Source organism: Balaenoptera borealis (assembly GCF_965194805.1).
Source record: "Balaenoptera borealis genome assembly, contig: HAP1_SCAFFOLD_1434, whole genome shotgun sequence".
In the NCBI taxonomy this organism is placed as follows: Eukaryota; Metazoa; Chordata; class Mammalia; order Artiodactyla; family Balaenopteridae; genus Balaenoptera; species Balaenoptera borealis.
The window spans coordinates 24056-46045 of record NW_028122789.1 but is presented as its reverse complement, the minus strand read 5'-3'; the positions used below and the strand labels follow the sequence as shown (position 1 = coordinate 46045).

Sequence of the window (21990 nt, the reverse complement as noted above, 5' to 3'; positions counted from 1 at the left end):
GACTTCCCTGGGGTAAGAAGAATAATGCCAAGGCTTTTACTTTTGAAAGGAACAATGATAGTTTTCATTATTTCCTCATTTTAGATGAGAATTTTAAATTGTCCCCTACCATTTATGGTACATCCTTATAGAAGTACAGCTCATCCTCATCAGAAGACTCCCTGTCGTGTAGCTTTTGTGCCATGTTTTCCTTGCGTGTGGCGTTGAGAGGCCTATACATATCCCTAAGCCAAAGTGGCCGCCTTCTCCCGAAAAAGCCCTCCTGGAACACAGAAAGGGAAATATTAATTCAGCATCTCCCCTGCTTTCTCTCGCCACAGTACTATATCCCCTTCAAATTTACCTGACTCTCACTTTCCCCTGAGCTTCTCTTACGCAGCAGGAATCGAAAAAAGCCCCTTGGAGGAAAACACACACTGTTAGTGTTACATGTCATTTTTCATCTCTCTCACAATGTGTTATCTCTGGTCTTATTAGGACTAAATGGGTATCTCAGTCCATAAGCACAATGAGCAAAATCACCACAGACCCGGGATCTTGAAAATCATTCCATGCATGCTGGCCTTCCAGAAGTTCTCTGTGTCCCTCCAAAATGGCCCCCGCCCCGTGTCTCTGGGGAGACCTTTGCATGTGGCTTAGCATGGAGTATAGGCAGGATTTTTAGCCCCGTTCACCTTTCTTGGCCCTTGGCCAAGTGCCCTCGTGCAGTGAAAACACTGCAGAGCGGCGCTGGGCAGAAACACGTTACTCTCTAGATGCGCTTCACACCAGTCCGCTTCGGACTTAGTCGCACATGCAGCATTTGCTGGGGGTGTGGCTGTGGGGAGAAGGTGCTTTTATTTTCCTGGCTGCTCTATCCTATCCTATAAGTTGAATCACACCAAGTAAACACCTGAACCCAACTAGCAAAGTTATCTATAGCTCTCTGACTTTCATACTGCAGGCTGTCACTGAGGTGTCAGTGAATTGTGAAATCAGTTTCAAGGCCATGACCAGCAGGGAAACACGAAATACTCTTTTTGAATACAAATAGAATAGAAAAAAATCAGAGTGCACAATAAGTTTGTTTCAGAAACTACTTATGCCCATATAGTATGTGTATACTGAATTGTGACATAAAACGGAGCTCACAGCCCAAGCACAGTGTGATCAGTAGAGAAGTCCTCAGTGGAAAGGGACCCTCTTCTTTTTGATAATCACTAGCAGTATGACCATGGGGCAAGATATTTTCCCTTTCTCTTTCTCCATTTCCTTATTATAAAAGGAAGAGACAAACTACTGTCTAAAGTTTCTCCCGGTTAAAGTTCTATGAGGTTTGGATAAAGGGAATAGAGAGTAGGGGCCTGAAAAACAGTAGGGTGAGAAGGGAAGTTTTCTTGCCACTTTACAGAAGGGACTCATATGTGCTACCTTTCGTCAGCTTTGAGTGAGGCCAGCCCCTAAATCCCCAACCATGTGGCCCTCCCTACCCCAGAGCCTCCTAGAAGGCCTCTGGCCTGGCCTGATGTCTAGGAACCAGGCACCAGGCCAGCAGGAACAGGTGCAAGCAAAACCTCTCCCCGTCCACCCTCTTTCCTTAAAGGACTAGTGAAAGCAGATGAATCTGTGCCAGTCCTGTTCTAACTCAGCTTGGGCTGGGGAGCTAATTCTGCTGATAAATAAATTAGGGTAAACCATTAGGGTAATTAAACATTCTTCCTGCCTTTGGTGAGGAAATTGAAATAGGTGAGTTCTAAGTTCTCCTCTAGTTGTAAAATTCTGCTTTAAAAGACCAATATTTACCTTCTGCTTCTTTTCTTATCTTCCCCTTTTGCAATTCGATGAGAATAAATCTGTTTTGAAAGAAAACATGATCATGATTATCCATTACAACTATTTCCAAATCCGTATTCATTCCCTTTTACTTTAAATCTTATCTACCCAGTGAGATGATAACTTTTTTAGGGAAAGGAATTCTACCCTGTTTAATAATCCTTTGCCTCTTCCACAGTACCTAACTTAGGGTCTTGCATGCAGCTGGCGATATATTTTATTGACTGTTTTAGATAACGTTCAACAGATCGTTCCTAATAAAAACTCTTAGAAGTAGGAAAAGAAAATAAAAGTATCTAGCAGAAACCTAAGCCTTGTTTTAGAGTCAACAACAAGAGTAGGATGCCCATCATTACTGCTACTATCGATCAATGTGGAGGAGGTCTTAATCAGTACGAAAAGAAAAACGAAGTCTTGGAAAGGAAGAGACAAACACATTTGCATATGAAATGAGGGACCTAAAAAGACCAAAAGAATCAACCGAAATTTTATTCGAAGTAACATGAGTAAGATGGCTACATACAAAATCAAGAGATCAACATATAAGCCTCAATAGCTTTCCCATATAACACAAATAACTCACTAAAAAACAGAAGAAACATCCCGTTCACTATATCAATAAAAATGGATAAAGTACCGAGGAATAAACTTAACCAAAAATTTGTAAGACCTATGTGATGAAAATATTAAAACTTTTCTGAAGGACATTAAGAAGAAGTACTTCATGGCATGAGATACCATCCTCCTAGAATGTTGTAAAGAGGTCAATTCTCATCTAATTAACCTACAAATTCAATGCAATCCATTTATATCCAAAATAATTTTTAAATAAAACCTGGCCAGCTGATATTTGGTAGAGAATATGTGTAAGAATAGTTATGAAATGTATGAAAAACAAGGTCAAAGAGTAGGACCTTGCCCTACCAGATATAAAATATGTTATAGAGCAACTGGAATTAAGCAGTGTGATATTGGTACTGGTACAGGACAAGATAACTGGATCACAGAATAGAGTCCAGATGTAGATAGTATATGAGACCAGGGAAGAAAGAATAAACCATTCAGTGAAAGATTTGAAAACAATTAGATCTTCCTGTAGGGGGGGAAAAGTTAGATCCCCTGCCTCAACCACACTAAAAAACAAATACAACAAATTCTAGACAGATTACAAAAGTACTTGAAGAAGATATTAGAGATTACTTTTACGTCATGAGGTGACAAAGGCCTGGCTAACAAAAGCCACCCCACATGAGCCATGAGGAGAGGACAGGCAGATATGGTGGCAGACTGTCAACACACCTCCTACTCTGCACAGCCCTTGCCCCCTTTTCCCCTGGACTGTTTGTCTTCTTCTTGTTGACTTATAAAACTCTTGGGAGTTCCCTGGGGGTCCAGTGGTTAGGGCTTGGCGCTTTCACTGCTGTGGCCCGAGGTTCAATCCCTGGTCAGGGAACTAAGATCCCGCAAGCTGCACAGCATGGCCAAACCCCGCCACCCCCAAACAAACAAACAAACAAAAAACTCTTTATAGTAAAGAAATACTGGTTTTCATTGAATTTCAGTGTTTCGAATCTTTCCAGTGTTTTTGTCTCTAAGGAGACAAGACAAAAGAGTGGAGTAGGGAGCACAAGCTTTGCAGTCGGGTGAAACTGGCTTCTGCTTTTGGTTTGGCCACTGGGGCCTTACATTGATCTCCTTCATCTATGAAGGAGGGATAGTAATATCATCCTCACAGAACTGTGGGCATTAAATCAGACAATATATGGAAAACTCTTCATCTTACGCTTGGCATGAATCAGTGCTAAGCTGGTGTCACAGACAAGATGGTGGACTATATCAAAGGCTCTGCTTGTGGCATCAGGCTCTGAAGATTATAAAAGATTATAAAAATACTGCTTTTATTTCCTTCTAATACCTTTATGTGGTCTTTTTTCACATTTATGGAAATATGTTTATTTAAGATGAAAAATGGGGATCTGCTATTCTTTACCCCCCAAATAGTTAGGCAGCTAGTCTATCACCATTTATTCATTTTCCCCCACTGATTGGAATATTAAAACATGACATTTCAGAAGTCTTAAGAACACATGGGTCTATTGCTGGACTCGATGCTACTTCAAATAAATATTCGGTTGCATGATTCCTCACTGTGGAATTGACATAACGCCTCATCTCTCTTCCGTTGAACACCATTAGTGTCTACCATAGGAAGAACACTGCATGGCCCCTGTCCTCGAAGAGCTTATCATATAAGTGGGGAGAGGAAATAACGGTTAGGACTCCTCGCTTTCGCTGCCTAGGGTACAAGTTCAATCCCTACTTGGGGAATTAAGATCCCGCAGGTCAAAACAAAACAAAACAAAACAAAACAAAACAACACAAATGCAAGGTTAAACTCTAGAGAAGTTAGAAACAATAAAAAGGGGACTTTACAGAAATTCTAAAAAAGCAAAAGGCCACATGCCACCTGGAGATGTAGAGGGGACAGTCTGGGCAATGGCCAATGACTAGCAAGCTGACCCCATGCTAGTCCCCAGCCTCCTAGGCTCAGAAATCATACTCTTCCTCACCAAGAGACAACTCGCATCTTCCTGTTGTGGCAGTCTCACTTTATCAATAGCACAGGATTGATCAAAAATCAGAATGCCAAATTATTACTTGACAATGAGAAATACATCTGTTCTACACACAGGGCATCCGTGTCTACACAATCAGAGAATTACCTTCTGTGGAGACAGGCCTCCGTGGCACACTAAAGCACAATCACACAATCGAAGGCTACTTGGTGACAACAGAATTAGAAAAGGAATCAGCCGAATCCAGAATTTAATGGGAAGGCCTGAGGCAGCTGGATCCATCCATCTCCTCAACAGGCACAGCCTGGCTAGTGGGCCTGACTCTTCAGTTCTGCTGCCTAAGGTGCCATCTCTACTCTCGGGCAATGTGAGGATGGGCGCTGCCCATGTTGGTCTCTCCTCACCTTTTCTATGCTTTCACTACTGACCAACCCTCCTGCAGATAGACACATTTCTCTTTAGAAGTTAGTACATCATGTCAGGTTTTATTCAAGTCTGATAGGCCAGGAAGCCACTGGTCCTTACACATCTCTGCTCAGCTCCATGATGTGCTAACCTTGCTGTTTCTCTCTTGGGGGGCTGCCTTTTAAAAAACTGCTTCCCACTTTTGTGAGCTCTGAGGGGAGGGGACTGCTTTGCTATGGCCCCTAAGAAATGGTGACAAACCTCACAGGACTAGGATCAGGAGGGCTGGAGTATGCAGGGAAGGCTTTATGAAGAAAGATACCTGAACTTGAGCTGGCTTTTGAGAGGTTCATAGGACTTCCACAGGCAAAGCAACATCAGGGAATCTTAGATGGGCAAAGGCACAGACAACAGCAGGCACGGACGTGGTGTAACCAGCGTATAGGGAGGAGCTGCTCTGGCTGCAATGGAGGGCTGCCATAGCAAGAGAAAAGGTAAATAAAGCAGGTGGGACTGGTAGGGTAGAATCAAGATTGCCAGCTTATTAAAATCACTCTTTTAATGTTAGCCACTGCCTGTTGGGAAAAGTAATAAACCATTATGTAACTGAACAGAAGATAAACAGGCTAGCTCCAGGAATAGGCTACTATAAATATGACATGCTTTAGGGTAGCCTGCTGCAGGATTTTACTTGCAGTGTTTTAATGGAACCTACCTACACAATTCCTAATACACTGGAGAAGGAAGCTCCTAAGTAAGTCTAAGGATTTGACGAGATCACACTTTGATCTTTTAGGCATGTCCTTTTAGCCCTCCCAGGGTGACTGATAGCTCCATGAGTATGGAGATCGTATGTCTCTCATCACTTCAGCCAACAAGGAAAGAAATAAACAGTAGAATGAGAGTGACTGGCGAGTACATCAAAGCAGCATAGTTTTTGAGTTGAAGAAATTTTACTATCATGTCAACTCTGGCCTTCTTATAAACTTAACTTGTCAAAATAGTCCAATGGCTTCTTATCATGGATCCAATTCCATAGAGATCTCCTGGGAGTGGAGTTCCTTTCAAAATCCTGTGGGGACTTCCCTGGTGGCGCAGTGGTGAAGAATCCGCCTGCCAGTGCAGGGGAAACGGGTTCGATCCCTGGTCTGGGAAGGTCCCACATGCTGCGGAGCAACTAAGTCCGTGCACCACAACTCCTGAGCCCGCGTGCCTAGAGCCCGTACTCCACAACAAGAGAAGCCACCGCAATGAGAAGCCCGCGCACCGCAATGAAGACATAATGTAGCCAAAAGAAAAAAAAAAAAAAAGAAAAAAAACTCCTGGGAATATACTTTTCAGTAAAAGAACAAAGTGTATCTCAGTCCTCATGACTAAAGAGAAGAATCAAGTAGTAGTAGGTGGAAAGGTGGCTTTGATTCTCAGTTTGTGGGTTCTGAATCTGAATGAATTATTGTCCTTACCTCAATGAGACAGAGAAGTGTAACCAAAATCGTCACTACTACAGTTACAGATATTGCCAAGATGAGTTTGTTGTTATAGCCATATCCTGGAACTTCTTTTGTGAGCTAAAAAAATAAATAACAATTTTTTACAAACAAGGAGATAGAAGGGATGAACGCTAACTATTCTTAAACCTATTCTAAACAATAGCTAACTATTCTTAAACTACTATAAAACCCAATCCTTTCAGGCGAGTAGCTTCTATAAGAACAAGCCAAATTTAATGTTATTAATCTTATCATTAGCATTTTCTTCGACAACTTATTTATCTACAATTTATTTATCTTGCGTTATGTCCTTTTCTCGTCTACCCTAGGAATAGTGGCACACTCTCTCAGTGAGCAAAGTGGGAGATCACTGTCTTAGCCAGTGTCATGGCTGAAGATAAGATACAGACTAGGAGCCCGTGGTATTCCTGCTTGGGCACGTCCATGGCATGTCCTAAACTGAGTAAAAGTCCAGGTCCCATGTTTCAGGGGTTCTCCTCACCTCACTTGACTCCTGCTCTTTCTGCTCACTCTGGCCTTCTGTGCTCTCACTGATATAGTTGTCACTTTTCCACTGGCCCGTATCCCATTCCGCTTTGGACACCTTTACTTCCTGCTGCTTGCTGAGAAGCTTCATCAGGAGGCCTGTTCTAGAGATGAGGTTGGCACAGGCCAGCTGCACGTGGGTGTCCGAGCAGTCTATTATCAAAGTCTGGATAACATGAGAAATGAGCCTTCGCACGTCATTGTTGGGGATGAGGGACCGTAGCTGCTGGTTTAGCTGAGTTTCAACTTGATCACCCGGGGATGTGAGCCCTGGGAAAGTGAAGCCTGTGGGCTTAGAGGATAATTCAGTGCCCGTGTTGTGGTGCTCCCACTGTGTTTCGTTGGTGTGTTGAACAGGTGGCATACTGTTGTCTGCAGCAACAGCAGAATGTGCAGTGGAGACATCCTTATGGGTAGTGTTTTCAGGGCCGGTTCCTCCGGGAAGAGTAGAGTTTCCTGAAGAAATAACTTCTTCAGAAACATTTTGTGCAGTATTGTTTTCTGAAGTAGTGTTTTCTGTAGAAGGGTCTGAAAGAGAAAATAATTCTGGAAAAGGATTTTCCTGAGAAGTCACTTCTCTTGAAGGTGAAACAGCTTCTCGCGCAGGGGAATTTATGAGACTCCTCACTACAGAGAACGGAGGGCTTGCAAGCATCATTCTATTGAGTGAACTTTTCTTTCTGAACTTTCGACTCCTTTTGCCTTTGGGTTTTCTCTGGACCCGATGAGTCCTAATTTTATGGAAGATGTATTTCTTCCCGGAATGTGAGATTAGTTCAAAATCCTTAATATTTCTAACTCTAGCCTTTGCATCCTCTAAAACAACTATAGTGTTGGATAAGTCTTTTGATTTGCTTTTAACCTCAGATGGGGATTTTGGAGGGATGGAGGCAGAAGGCCTGACCTTGAAGTACTGTTTCAGGGTAGAGGAGCCTGCTGCCTTGTGTTCTTTGATAAATGAAGACTCCGCATTGGAGGACTTTCCCACCAGCTTCCTGGGCCTCTGCACCATGAGAAGCTGTTTCAGCTTTCCTGGGGATGGCCTCCTGAGCCTTCTTTCTTCGGCAGTGCTCGCCACAGATGGCTGGGCATTCTGTTTCCTCCTGACGCTCTCATCTCCCACTGCTTGGAGGTGCATTTTCTGTAGGCCCCTTGGGCCCTTGAGGACCCTGTTCACTCTCAGCAGCTTTTCCTCGGTACTCTCAGTCTTTGCTGGGCTGTCTTTCTGTGGTTGGGGAGTTTCCAATTTCTTTAGAAAGAGGTAGCGTTTAAACATGGCACTTAAAAGGTTGGAACGTGTACGCGTGGCAGGTTTTTCTTCCTTTTTAACCTCATCAAATTTTTCTTGCGTTTCTGCATCTAACACATTTTCCAGAAAATGGAGTTTCCTCAATTTATTTTTATTAGCTGAATTCTTGTGTACAGGCTTAACAGAAGGGCTCCTTGTATTGTTTTTCAAAAGGCCCAGGAGCATATCTCCATCTTGTGTATTTGAAAAAAGAAGTTGAAGGAATGGTAATAATGTTGATTCCACATCTCCTAGATTTCCCTCTGAGATGTAAGGCAGTATGTAACTTCGTGCACTGATAATATCACTTTTATTATTAAAGTCCAGCTGCTCATTCATGAAGCCTGACAAGCTGACAGCACTTTTATCTGAGGATGCCCTCTCTGACTCAATAATCAGCTCGGTGCTGTTGTTCTTCTTCCGGGCTTGTAACACCTTCATCAACGATCCTTCTGCATTCCCAAGAGATGTTTCTTCGTCTGTCAAAAAAGAAGAGACTGTTTTTGATCATTGAAGACTGATGGGACAGATTTTTGTCAGTCCACAGCCAAATGAATTAGGAATCAGTCAACGTTTGAGTGCCACTTAGGAGAAAAAGAAGCCCACACTTAAGCCTATGACTGGCAACAACAAAATGTGAAAAAGATATCTCTTGAAAAAGTGGCTATCTACTCAGAAAATTCTGTAGTGTGAAATATAGTAACTATATTCAGGGTTACTCCACTGGTTCCCAGGGGCCAGTACTCAAGAAAAGCCAAGGCTGGAAGACAAATACTCCCCTACTCAGCTGGGCTCTCCGCAGATCTACTGTGACTCCTCACATTCACATACCCATCCTGTCCTGCCTCAGAGGCAGAGGAGTGTGAGGCTTCCTCTCTCCACCTCTTCAGTGTGCTTGCGTTCTTGCTAGTGTCACAGATGACCATGACAACAACCGCCGCTAACAGGTCGTCATCTGGACATGTCCTTCTCCACCCACCCACCGAATCCTTTGCTCAGTCCCTGCTTCCATATATCCCAGCCCCCGTAACAGAAGGCTCTATACAGAAAAAAACACTATATCCACCTTGGCTCTTTGCTAAAATTTGGGCAGTGATCTGGGCTATAAGTTAAGAGATTTGCCAGACTGTATGCCAATGTGGAACGTTCAACAAATCAGTGGAATAATACTTGAGGTCGTAAAATGCAGAAGGGAAAAAGCAACTTCTGTCAGATGGCTACTTTGCTTTCATTTCATTTTCCTTCTAATATTTCCAGCTTTACTTGGGGAACCATCCAAAGCTTCTGACTGTGTGAAGGTAATGTGTACCATTGTGTAGCTGGGCTTCTCTTCCAAAAGGATTAAAAGTATTTTTGGTGAGGGTCAAGGAGGAGGGAAGGGTCATGAGAAAGGAGGAGCATGGGCTTGCAGAGAGCCCCAAACTGGGGACAGGAGATCAAGGCACTAGGGTCATAGCACTTACACCTCTGATCTTGTTTTTCCTCACTTGTAAAAGGAGATTAAAAATGCCTTTACTGCCCACTTCTGGGGGAGAAGGGAGTAATATAATTAGTAAAAAAAATTGTTTGGGGGAGTTCCCTGGTGGTCTAGTGGTTAGGACCCGGCACTTTCCCTGCTGTGGCCCGGCTTCAATCCCTGCTTGGGGAACTAAGATCCCACAAGCTGTGTGGCACGGCCAAAAAAAAAAATAAAATTGTGTTGAAAAATCAGCAATATTGTCTTTATACAAGTAGCAAAGTGTTATTATTTATGAGGTGCTCTCGATCACTGAAAGAGACCTGTATTCAAGCTACCTGGGCATGATAGCACATTTTGGAAGTCATCAAGTTAGTGCCAATAAATCTAATATATAGAAAAATAGTTGAAAGCCCCTGAGTGTTTTGTGGATAGAAAAGCTTGAGATTCAGAGCAAGTTCAGAGCTGGACAGTCTAAGAATAAACTAGCTCTCCCAGCCATTAGAAGGGCTAGGTAGCAGCTTCTGGTTATGGAACCAGAAACTCTCAGGCTCCAAATAGGACATAAAACAGCATCTCTTGTACTCTGTATAAAATTGCAGAAACAAACAAAATAAACAAAAATATATTTATATCTGTCCTATAAGACCTGAAGTGCTGAAGTATGAAGAATACATCACCTATATAGTATTCTTTCCCAAAATGTTTACTTTGAATCTAATGAGGAAACAGACAAATCCAGATTGTGGGGCAACTTACAAGACAACTGGCTCAGACTCTTCAAAAATGCCAATGTCATAAAAGACCAAAAAAAAAAAAAGGAGGGAAATATTCTAGATTAAAGGAAACAAAGACACGACATGCAATGCCTAATCTTTAATTGGACCCTGTATCAAAACAAAACAGACTTAAAGAATGTTATTGGCTTCTGGCCAAGATGAAGTAACAAGGTCCAATTTAACCTCCCACCTGAAACAATGAAAATATCAGAACATATGAAACAACAGTTTTCAAGAAACTGGACCTCACACAATAAAGTTCATTGATCCCCAGGAGATGGGAAATAAATGAAGTGATCCCTATAATTGCCCTAACTTACTTCTCTGAGAGAGTTTTCAGGCCATGGTACAGGGAAGAGAAGTCCAGGCAGAGACTGGTGGACTCCCTGACTGAGGAAACGGAGCTAAGAGTCTGGGAAAACCAAGGTAACTAGAGTTCACAAAGCAGAGTATCAGAGAGAAAAGAAGTGCACAGACAAAGAACTCTGGAGATATGCAGAGGGATCTCTTGAGAATTCAACAAAGTATTGGTCAGTACATTTGTGTGAGGAATTCCTTGATGCCAGGAAAAGAACCACATGAAAGGATTAATAATAAGAATAACTGGATATCACACAGGGTTGTAGGAATAGTACCTGTTCCTACAAGTCAGACTGGAAAACCTCATGATACTCAGAAAGGACTTGTCTCAGTAGGTGCAAATAACGAGCTCCAGACTAAAGGCTACTTGGACTCCTACCCAAGGAATCTTAAAAGCTAGACCTAAAAGAATAAAATTGTTCTGAGTAACTTAATTTCACCCAAAACAAAGCCCAAGCATTTTACAGGAATATAAATATATATAGCACACAATAAACTAAAACTCACAATATCTGGGATCATATGAAAAATTGCCAAGCATGCAAAGAAGTAGGAAAATGTGACCCATACTGAGGAGAAAAGGCAATCAATCAAAACTAACCCATCATCTATACAGATGTTAGAATTGGCAGAAAAGAACATTTAAAAAGTTATTATACATGAAGAAAAGTTATTATAACTGTATTTCATATGTTAAAAAACCCAGACTAAACCCTGAAAATGTTAAGTACAGGCATGGAAAATGTAAAACAGACCCAAATTGAGCTTCTAGAGATTAAAAACAATGTCTAAATGAAAAAGACATTGAACGAGGTTAATGGCAGATTAGACACTGCAGAAGAAAGGGTCAGTGAACATTAAGGCATAGTAATAGAAACGATCCAAAATGAAACAAAAAGAGTAACAAAACAAAACAACAACGAAAATGAATAGAGCATCAGTGAGTCGTGCAACAACTTCAAGTGGCCTAATACATGTGTACCTAGAGTCCATGAAGGAGAGGAGAAAAATAAAAATTTGAAGAAATAATAGCCAAAATTTTCCCAAAATGGTAAACACTATAAACTCACAAAGTCAAGAAGATCAATGAACTTTAAGCATAAGAAACATGGACAAAACTACACCAAGGCACAAAAAATAGTCAAATTGCTCAAAACCAGCAATAAAGAGAAAAATTTAAAAGCAGCCAGAGGAAAAAACTATACACTACATACAGAGGAACAAAGATAACAATGACAGCAGAATTCTTGTTGGAAACAATGTAAACGAGAACTCAGTGGAATAACACCTTTAAAGTAGTGAATTGAATTCTATCAAGCTAGAATTCTATACCCAGATCTGTCAAAACAAAAGCAAAATAAAGACTATCTCAGACATACAAAAGCTGAAAGAATTCATTACTAGCAGACTTTCACTATAAGAAATGTTAAAAGAAGTATTTTTAAGCAGAAGCAAAATGACACCAGATTGGAATATGGATCTACACAAAAGATTAAGAATACTGGAATTGGGACTTCCCTGGTGGTTCAGTGGTTAAGAATCTGCCTGCCAATGCAGGGGACACAGGTTCGATCCCTGGTCCAGGAAGATCCCACATGCCGCGGAGCAACTAAGCCCGTACGCCACAGCTACTGAGCCTGCACTCTAGAGCCTGTGTGCCCCAACTACTGAAGCCCACGCACCTAGCGCCTGTGCTCTGCAACGAGAGAAGCCATCCAATGAGAAGCCGGTGCAGCGCAACAAAGAGTAGCACCTGCTCGCCACAACTAGAGAAAGCCCACGCGAAGCAACAAAGACCCAACGCAGCAAAAAATTGAGCTCTTAATACCTAGAGGTGGAACTAGTATTACAAATGATTGGTTACCTTAAGCCTGATGTAGACCTACGTGTTTACTCTTACTTTTTTGTCAAGAAGGCAGAACCAAGGCCTGATTCTGATTCCAATCCAGCACTGGAACTTCCTCTGGGAGCTTTTGATGTTGGGTTTGCTTGTTATTCCGATCCTGCTGTGGAACAGCAAACTGATCTGGCCCTGTAGGCAGCTCTCCAACCAAATCCGTGTCCGGGTATGGAACCTCAGTCTCAGTCAACTCCTGATGAGGCGATGCCAACATCTGGACTGGATATGAGGACGTCAAATAATTAAAGCCCCCAGCTTCTGCCAGGGGTGTAAGGGCATGGGGCAATTTGGGAGGGGGGTCTGAGGCGTATGAAGACCAAGGCTCGGTCAGCCGCGCGAGGTTGGGTGTCACCTGGACGGGGTCCAGGGCCCACTCCGGAGGCTGAACTGCCAGGACTACTAGCCACAGTTGTTGCCACATGACGAAGAGCCGTGGCAACCAAAGGTGCAGCCGGGACATAACACGCGGCGGCTCCCAGGCGCAGTGACCCAGGCCACTGAGGAGCTGGAGCCACATCCTGCGTCCGAGCTGAACTGCTATGCCAGCGCCGACGCGAGGGCTCACGTCAGCAACCGCGCGCCCTTCCCCTGCCTAACGTCCCACCCGTTATTTATGATGTGTTTAGTTCCGCCACCACCATTATTAGGTTCGTGCGGAGATCCAATGCGCGCCACCAGAGTGGGCCTTTTTCCCAGAGTCCCCAGGGCGCAAGCCATTCTTCCCCTTGCAAAAGCGACAATTACCTCCTGCCGGGCCCTCTTCCCAAGCCCTCCCTGCCCTCCCTGGCCCCAAACAAGGAGGCGGGATTTGGGCTGCAGACCCGAGTGGCCCCAAACTCCAGCGGCCCAGGGGTGGCGGGGGGTTGGGAAGGATGCAGAGCTTCCCAAGGAAACCACAGGACCTGGCATTCTGGGAAATTCAAAAGTGCTAGTCCAGTTCTGGCAATGTGAACCCTTCCTCCTCAAAGCTCAAGTCTGAGAGGCATTCTTCCCCCCTTTGGCCACACGGCTGACAAGAAAAGTAGCTGACCTGCAAAATGAGCACCAGTTAGGGTGGCGGGAGGGGAACACACCTTACAGTTATTCTAAAATGTTGCCATTTCCTCCAAACTCTCAGTATTCACGTCTCATTATTAATTCACCACTCTATTATTAGCCGTTACCACTGAATCAGTGATGACTCCAGAACTTCTGTAGGAGGGCTTTGGGGCAGGTGAGCAATTCATTCTGGGAAAGAGAGTCTAAAACCAAGTGAACGGCCCTTTACATTAGCATGGGAAAACTTCCCCCATCCCACCTTGTCTCAACAGAGCCATTAATCTAGAAAAAACTACAGTGTCACTTTTCAGAGGTCTACCCTGTGTGCACACGCGGAGAAGACACTTAGAATGTTAAAGTCAGCATGTTAAGTAATTTTCTTGAAATACTCTAACTAGCACCCAGTTTACTTTCTTCACAGTCCTTTTCATAATCTATTTAATTTTAGTCCTTTTTAATTGTCTGGTACACCTTTAACACCTAAACCCCAAGACAGAAGGAGCTTCATCTTATTTCCAGTGCCTAGCACATAATGGTTTCTAAATGGAACTGATTCCAAGATTGGCCTCATTTAGGAATGGATCTGTGGTTATAATCAGGTTTCCGAAATCTTTAGTATCAATACGGAATCCTTTCCTCTCACATTTCACAGGAAGTTAGACTTCTTAAAGCCCAAACATGGATATGTTTGAAGTTTCCTTGACTGATTTAAATTGAATTAAATTAATTATTTTGTACAGGAAAAACTTTCAAAATTTTTACATTTTTCAGAACATAACCACCTTTTCTTTCTCTACTTTCTTCCCTTCAAAACAAACTTTGCAACATTGGGGTGAGTTAAGTAATCAGAAATCTAGCCCCAAATTAAGCTCTCAATGACATGAAACACATTTTTTGCTCCTTTTTAATAAAAATCCTATATGCAGTACATTAATGTTTTCTTTTAGCAATTACATTGACAACTTAATCCCTAATTCGAGGCATCCATATAATTGATTTACAGAAAGGTTCTTCTGCAAAACATTTAACACAAGATATATATGAGATGCTGAGATCTGGGTAATATACCTTACTTGAAAGGCATGAATAGTTTTTAAACACTGTAGCATAATCACACTTAAGGCCATAGTTACTTTGTTCCCAAATCCCTGCAATTCTATTTGAGGGGAGTTCTAAAAGGCCTGTGTCTTCTCCTGTGTCCACAACTGTAGACGTACACTGATGGCCCTCAATCCTGCTCTCCAAACTTCAAATAAGGGGCCAGAGACAAGGCTCGGGACTTGGAGAAGTCCTAGAAATTCCCTGCCTCAAAAGCAGTTTCAGAGTTTCACATTTTCCGAAGGATGACAGAGCTGAGTAGACATGCCAAAGTCTTCCAAATCCTGCTGGTTGTTTTGAATTACGGCTACACTGGCTGTGTACCCCTTGAGTTTTTATCTCCACATACTTGAATTAAACCCTGTAGTTCCTCTTCGGTTCTAGCATCATCTGTGACCTCGTCACAGGGTCTATATGCCACAGCTATTTTACCACCTTCTGAAATAAAGTTAACAAGGATCAATTCAGAAGTTTTCTTGTTCTAAAACTTCCTGTATACAATGGTAGCACCCGATAATTAGACATTCTTTTGATTTCTAAAAGCAGAAAATAAGAGCATTTTCCTAGAAGTTCCCTCATCTGACACTTCAGTTTTTATCATAATTATTTGTGAAAAAATATATAAGAAGTGTCAACTTTGGTTCAAAAACCTTTCTGATCTTAGAAATAAGAACTAAGGAATAATGACAAAGGAATGAAAAGCTGTGGAAACAAAAATGTTCAATCACAATACAAGTAAATAGGAAGGCATTAGGTGGGGGTCAAAGTGAGTTCAAACCTGGGATAGATACCACTGGACTATAATAGATACTTCATATTAGAAGCAAGGCAAGTGCCTACTCCTTGGGACCAAAATTCTACCAGATACAATGAACAAAGCTTTGGAGACACAGACAGACAGAGAGAGCATTTGAACACTCTACTGGCAGAAACTGGCCCATGTGCCTTTTGGACAATACAGCTTTCCTCAAGGCAAGCTAGAGCCACCAGGCTTTTTGGTCCAAGGAGTTTTGAGTACATATAAGGAATACCTTTGCATATTAGGGACAAACAACCCAGACATTTAGTTTGGTTCTTAAAGGTTGTTACCCAGAGTTGACAGCTGATGGAGATTCTGCCTGATGACCAGGGAAGTCAAACTTCACTGGAAGGACTGCCCAGCCTGGAAGGCCAAGACCAATCCAGGGTCAACTCTTACAAGCAAATAAGGTCTCTGACAACTTAGCTAGGGTTTCTCAGTCTCTACGCCTGCAGGGCTGTGAAGCAGGGGAGCAATTCTGTTCCGGGAATCTACTAATCATAGAGTTTCCTTTGGGCACAGCCTGTCACATTCTCACCGCTGTATAACTCGATAGGGAACACAATCAACGCTATTCAGTAGCATGACCACTTTCAAGGCTCACAAAAACGTAGCCGATTATTATATAAGAATTTTTTACAGAACTAGAACAAAAAATCTTAAAATCTGCATGGAGACACAAAAGACCCCGAATAGCCAAAGCAGTCTTGAGGGAAAAAAATGGAGCTGGAGGAATCAGACTCCCTGACTTCAGACTATACTACAAAGCTACAGTAATCAAGACAATATGGTACTGGCACAAAAACAGAAACATAGATCAATGGAACAAGATAGAAAGCCCAGAGATTAATCCACGCACCTATGGTCAACTAATCTATGACAAAGGAGGCAAAGATATACAATGGAGAAAAGACAGTCTCTTCAATAAGTGGTGCTGGGAAAACTGGACAGCTACATGTAAAAGAATGAAATTAGAATACTCCCTAACACCAAACACAAAAATAAACTCAAAATGGATTAGAGACCTAAATATAAGACTGGACACTATAAAACTCTTAGAGGAAAACATAGGAAGAACACTCTTTGACATAAATCACAGCAAGATCTTTTTTGATCCGCCTCCTAGAGTAATGGAAATAAAAACAAAAATAAACAAGTGGGACCTAATGAAACTTCAAAGCTTTTGCACAGCAAAGGAAACCATAAACAAGACGAAAAGACAACCCTCAGAATGGGAGAAAATATTTGCAAATGAATCAACGGACAAAGGATTAATCTCCAAAATATATAAACAGCTCATTCAGCTCAATATTAAAGAAACAAACACCCCAATCCAAAACTGGGCAGAAGACCTAAACAGACATTTCTCCAAAGAAGACATACAGACGGCCACGAAGCACATGAAAAGATGCTCAACATCACTAATTATTAGAGAAATGCAAATCAAAACTACAATGAGGTATCACCTCACTCCTGTTAGAATGGGCATCATCAGAAAATCTACAAACAACAAATGCTGGAGAGGGTGTGGAGAAAAGGGAACCCTCTTGCACTGTTGGTGGGAATGTAAATTGATACAGCCACTATGGAGAACAATATGGAGGTTCCTTAAAAAACTAAAAATAGAATTACCATATGACCCAGCAATCCCACTACTGGGCATATACCCAGAGAAAACCGTAATTCAAAAAGACACATGCACCCGAATGTTCATTGCAGCACTATTTACAATAGCCAGGTCATGGAAGCAACCTAAATGCCCATCAACAGACGAACGGATAAAGAAGCTGTGGTACATATATACAATGGAATATTACTCAGCCATAAAAAGGAACGAAATTGAGTCATTTGTTGAGACGTGGATGGATCTAGAGACTGTCATACAGAGTGAAGTAAGTCAGAAGGAGAAAAACAAATATCGTATATTAATGCATGTATGTGGAACCTAGAAAAATGGTACAGATGAGCCAGTTTGCAGGGCAGAAGTTGAGACACAGATGTAGAGAATGGACATATGGACACCAAGGGGGGAAAACTGCGGTGGGGTGGGGATGGTGGTGTGCTGAATTGGGCGATTGGGATTGACATGTATACACTGATGTGTATAAAATTGATGCCTAAAAAAAAAAAAAAAAAAAAGAATCATATTCACCCAATATATCAGAAATGAAAACTGAAATTAAATTGATTCCAAAAACATAATCTAATAAACTCTTCAACAAGAAAACAACAACGATAATAATAATAGTCAATATATTTTGTCTGCTTACTATGTTTCAGGCATAGTTCTAAGCTTTTTACATTCATCATCTCATTTACTCTTACAATATCCCCCATTAGGTGATAAGCTGAATTACTAACCCTATTTGCAGATAAAGAAATTGCAGCTTAGAGATATTAAATACCTTCAAATGTCTCTGGCTAGAAAAACCTAAAATTGCAACAACAACAACAACAACAACAAAATCTAAGAGACAAAGTTAGGACTCAAACACAGGTGTCCAAGGCTTATAACTGCACTATTCTGTATGAAAAGCAAGCAATTGAGGAAGAACGGGACCAAACACTTTCTGTATGAACTGAGGCAAGTCATTCTACATCTCAACACTGGGGACAATAATAGTTGCTGTCGTTTTTCTCATAAATGCCACAAAGAACAAATTTAAGACTGCTGCTGTGAAAGCATCTGGTGAATGAAAGAATATGTAATGTTTTAGATAACCATTACTTTCATCCAATTAACTTTTCAGATAAGTTTCTTTGCTCACTGAAACTGAAGCACTTCAAGAACAGTCAAAAAGGTCTTACCTAAAACCACAATCAGCAGTTTCTGGAATGCATCTGTCATAGTCTTCTGAATAGCAAGCTTCTGGGTTACCTTCCTTTTCATAAGGAATGATAATGACCCTAAATCCAACCAAAACAGATGAATTTAAAATGCCTATCATCTGAATAACTGATTTCTAGGTTATATGTTTAAAACTAAAAAAGCATCTGTGATTCTTAGCTCACTACCTTAGTGATTAAGGGCAGGCACAACACTGGGGTACAGCTGAATGTCTCTGTTGTAGGTATACCCTGGCATGGCACAGTTTCACTGCTCAGATCTATTCTGGAAGTTCCTAAAATACTAACTAGACGGGAAATGCAAACCAAGGACGTGGCACAAATCTCATATGACTCACAGATTTCAAATGGACAAGCTGAGGCTACACTGCTACAGACCCTGCTCTCCTGTGCGTAAAGGGCTGGATTCATACAGGGAGATAGATTTGGTGGTAGTGCAGATGATCTGGCCTCTCCTCAACCATCACCCACTCAGGTGGATGGTGGAGCCTCCTCTACTCCATTCGCTAACAGCCCTGCCTCTGACTTAAAACCCTAAGCCCAAGTGCCATGGATTGTAGGAAAAAACTCAGTACCAATCGGAATCCCCTTTCTAGGGATCTACATTTACTTTTTCCGCTCAGGCCCTTCTATAGGAGGCAAAGGACTGAACATTTACACAAGAGTTTATTTCAATCTTTAGACAATGATTTTGTTGGGATAACTGAAGGCCAGAAGACATCTGTATTTGAAGGACTATTTTAGCACAAAACAAATTATTAACCAAAAACAAAAACTAACTAATTTTCCCTCCTCCTAAGCTTCTTGGCAGGCAGTCAGTTCTAAAATTCTAAAGTTTAAGGTGCTGTCAGGTATCGCCTAAGATAAAAACCTATATTGTCAGGCAGAAAAATTCTGCCCAGGGCTTTAGTTGCTTAGAAAAGGTGATGATGTATCTGAAAAGTTGAGTTTCAGAAAGAAAGGAAAAAAGAGCAATCCCACTCCCTCACCTCCCCACACACACACATACTGGAAAACAGACCTTCCTCCAACTTATCCAAAGGTTCCTTCCTCAGCCATGCCAACTCCAGGACTCCTGCACTCGTGGGAGGGCAACACCACCTCTGAAGCACAGAAGAACTTCAGGCTATTGCTTCTGAAGTGGTGTCACAATATCTTCATTTTCCCTTTCTTCAAGGTTAGAAAGATCCTGAAGCTGTTAGGATTTTGAATGAAAGGCTAGACTTCCAAATATTCTGTTGTTAGAAATTAAAACTAAACTCCAGCAATCCCAGGTAATAGTTGAGGTATGCTATAGCCTCAAAATCAAGTGAGACTTGCAAATGAATGACTAGATATGGACAACTCTTTTTTATTATATACCATACAAATACTGGAGAAAATTATGGACACCACCATCCAAGTCATTGAGATTATCACTAATTCTAGGTGGCAGGCCAATGCTCAGATACTTCCGTGTGGAAGCCTCCCACATCTCCTCCCCATAGCCCTGTTCCATTCTTCTCTCTAAAGTCTAGGAGTTCAATGTTGAAAGGAGTCTGGTTAGTCAAAGAAAATCTAGAGTTTACCTTGATGATGCTTTTTGACCACCCATTGAAACCAAAGTAGTAATTTGCCAATTCTTGGCATCTGGAGCTGTTTGGGGCAAGCGTAGTATCTTGAACCGCCTTATGTCTGCTGCCGAGACGAACCTGAAGACATAAAAGACCTAAAAATATCACAACCCTACATAGAGACTTATTTTGGATATACCTGAGATTTATCAATACCAATTTCATGGAGTGGTTGCGAAGATTAAGTAGGACATTTTAAGCAATGAACTCACAGTGAGCCCTAAATAAATGTTATTTATTATTTTTAAGTCAGTACTTTTCTGCATCATTTCCAGGGCCCCTGATTAACCGGAAGGTTCCCTGACCTCTGGTGGTGAAAGTGATGATGAAAGCAAGCAAGGAAGCCCAGCAGAAGCCTGTTATGGGGCTGGGGGTAAGCAAAGGAAGTGAACTGTTTTAGTCGTCTCATCCTGTAGCTCCTGCTTGAGAATATGACCTGAAGAGGAGATAAGATGGACCTGCCACTGAATTAGGACCTTAATCTGTAGCACCCCCTCCCCAAGTTACTAACCCCTGTTAGAAGAGGGAATACGTATACCTCGATGAATGTAAATAAAGCAACCAAAAGAATTAGAGGTTCATCTGCATTAACAAGCTTCTTTGAGAGTGCAAATATTTCCAGTCTTAACTCTCTAAATAACTTACATATTACTGTGGAGTTTTTACATCACTAGTTCTTTCTTAAATGTCTATTTGCATTTTGAACAGGGTGCAGTATGTAAATATAGTCATAAACATTCAAATAATACAAATAAAGTCAAAGCATTGTTAATTCTTTATTGATGTGTTTGTGCATCTTCCTCTGTCACTAGTTTATGAGCTCCTTAAGTGCTTGAAGGAACCATATATTATTCTTTCCTTGTTACCAGAAACAAGCATACATCTTGGCACATAATAGAGGAGGGATGGTCTGTTGACTGAGTGAATGAATGAGTACATAAGAAAATGAAATTACTTTCTCCAACTGAAGCTGCCTGCTGGGAAGGAGAAATGGAGACTAATTTTTAAATGCTGAGTGTCGCAACGTTTACAACAGGGAGGCTAGGCCCTGTATGGTGAGTCATAATGGAGCTGTCCTGGACAATTAGGAAGCTTCAGAAGGGCTCTGAGCCCCTGGGTAGTAGAGACAGTTGACATCTGGGATAACCTTGCCACAGTTCTTGCTGGCAAACATTTCCCTTCGTGCTACTGAGAAAAACTCAGATACATTAGGCCTTTCCTTCATTTTATTTGAAGATGTTATTCTCTTGTCTGTATTTATAAAAAATACAGGGGAAAAAAGATAAGAAGTATATATACCTGCTAATGAATAAAAGAAGACATAATTGGAACTTCCCTGCTGGTGCAGTGGTTAAGACTCCGTGCTCCCAATGCAGGGGGCCCGGGTTCGATCCCTGGTCAGGGAACTAGGTCTCACGTGCATGCTGCAACTAAGAGTTTGCACGCCACAGTTAAGGAGCCTGCGAGTCACAACTAAAGGAGCCTGCCTGCTGCAACTGGGGAGCCCACGTGCCGCAACTGGGGAGCCCTTGAGCCGCAACTAAGGAGCCCGCCTGCTGCAACTAAGACCCGGTGCAACCAAATAAATAAAATTTAAAGAGAACGCATAATTAAAGTAGGTAACAATTTCGGGGGTGTGGGTAGTAAACTAAGGCTCTGCATTAAATAAAGAAATCGAATACGAATGCCCTTTCCTCTCAACTCTATAGTGACTTGTAGAACATTTTCCTCATTACTCTATCAGTGACGGGCTTTATGCTGTGACAATCTCAGAACCTAAGCTTATGGAATGGTCTTAATGTCCAATATAAGAAAAGAACTCATTACTCACAACTGATACCAAGTAACTGTTTCATAATCTTTCCAGGACCATCCGTAATATCTGAGGGGTTATGTGAAATGGTCGCAGGGTCCGCAAATTAAAGAATGTCTGACACGAAATCATTTCAATCCCAGGGAGTACAGCCGGGATTGAAGAGGGTG

General features: G+C 41.8%; 1 protein-coding gene and 1 pseudogene across 2 annotated transcripts in view; both read right to left on the bottom strand.

Annotated features, from left to right (window-relative positions):
- LOC309622050 (RAD52 motif-containing protein 1-like) overlaps positions 1-21990 on the bottom strand; it is a 48402-nt pseudogene that overhangs the window by 24465 nt on the left and 1947 nt on the right. Inside the window, exons 3-7 of the transcript in view lie at positions 19963-20085; positions 19416-19589; positions 18356-18454; positions 15098-15186; positions 12613-13642 (exon numbers count right to left, since the gene is read on the bottom strand). The product of the transcript in view is annotated as an RAD52 motif-containing protein 1-like (transcript). The remainder of the gene's footprint in view (positions 1-12612; positions 13643-15097; positions 15187-18355; positions 18455-19415; positions 19590-19962; positions 20086-21990) is intronic.
- On the bottom strand, positions 1552-8596 carry LOC309622046 (leucine-rich repeat-containing protein 37A3-like). The gene is made up of 3 exons (XM_082409248.1): positions 6786-8596; positions 6257-6361; positions 1552-1832 (listed from the first exon to the last, which is right to left on the bottom strand). Exons 1-3 carry the CDS (start codon positions 8556-8558, stop codon positions 1779-1781), a joined length of 1932 nt encoding a protein of 643 aa, XP_082265374.1. The 5' UTR covers positions 8559-8596; the 3' UTR covers positions 1552-1778.

Bases quoted from the DNA above. Each gene is read 5' to 3' on its own strand.
- LOC309622046 (XM_082409248.1), bottom strand. From the start codon at position 8,558: ATGAAGGTGTTACAAGCCCGGAAGAAGAACAACAGCACCGAGCTGATT. The intron at 6,362-6,785 runs GTGAGGAGAACC...TTATTTTTTTAG, and splicing joins AAGAGCAGGAGTCAAGTGAG to CTCACAAAAGAAGTTCCAGG. The intron at 1,833-6,256 runs GTAAGGACAATA...CTTTCAAAACAG, and splicing joins CACTTCTCTGTCTCATTGAG to ATTTATTCTCATCGAATTGC.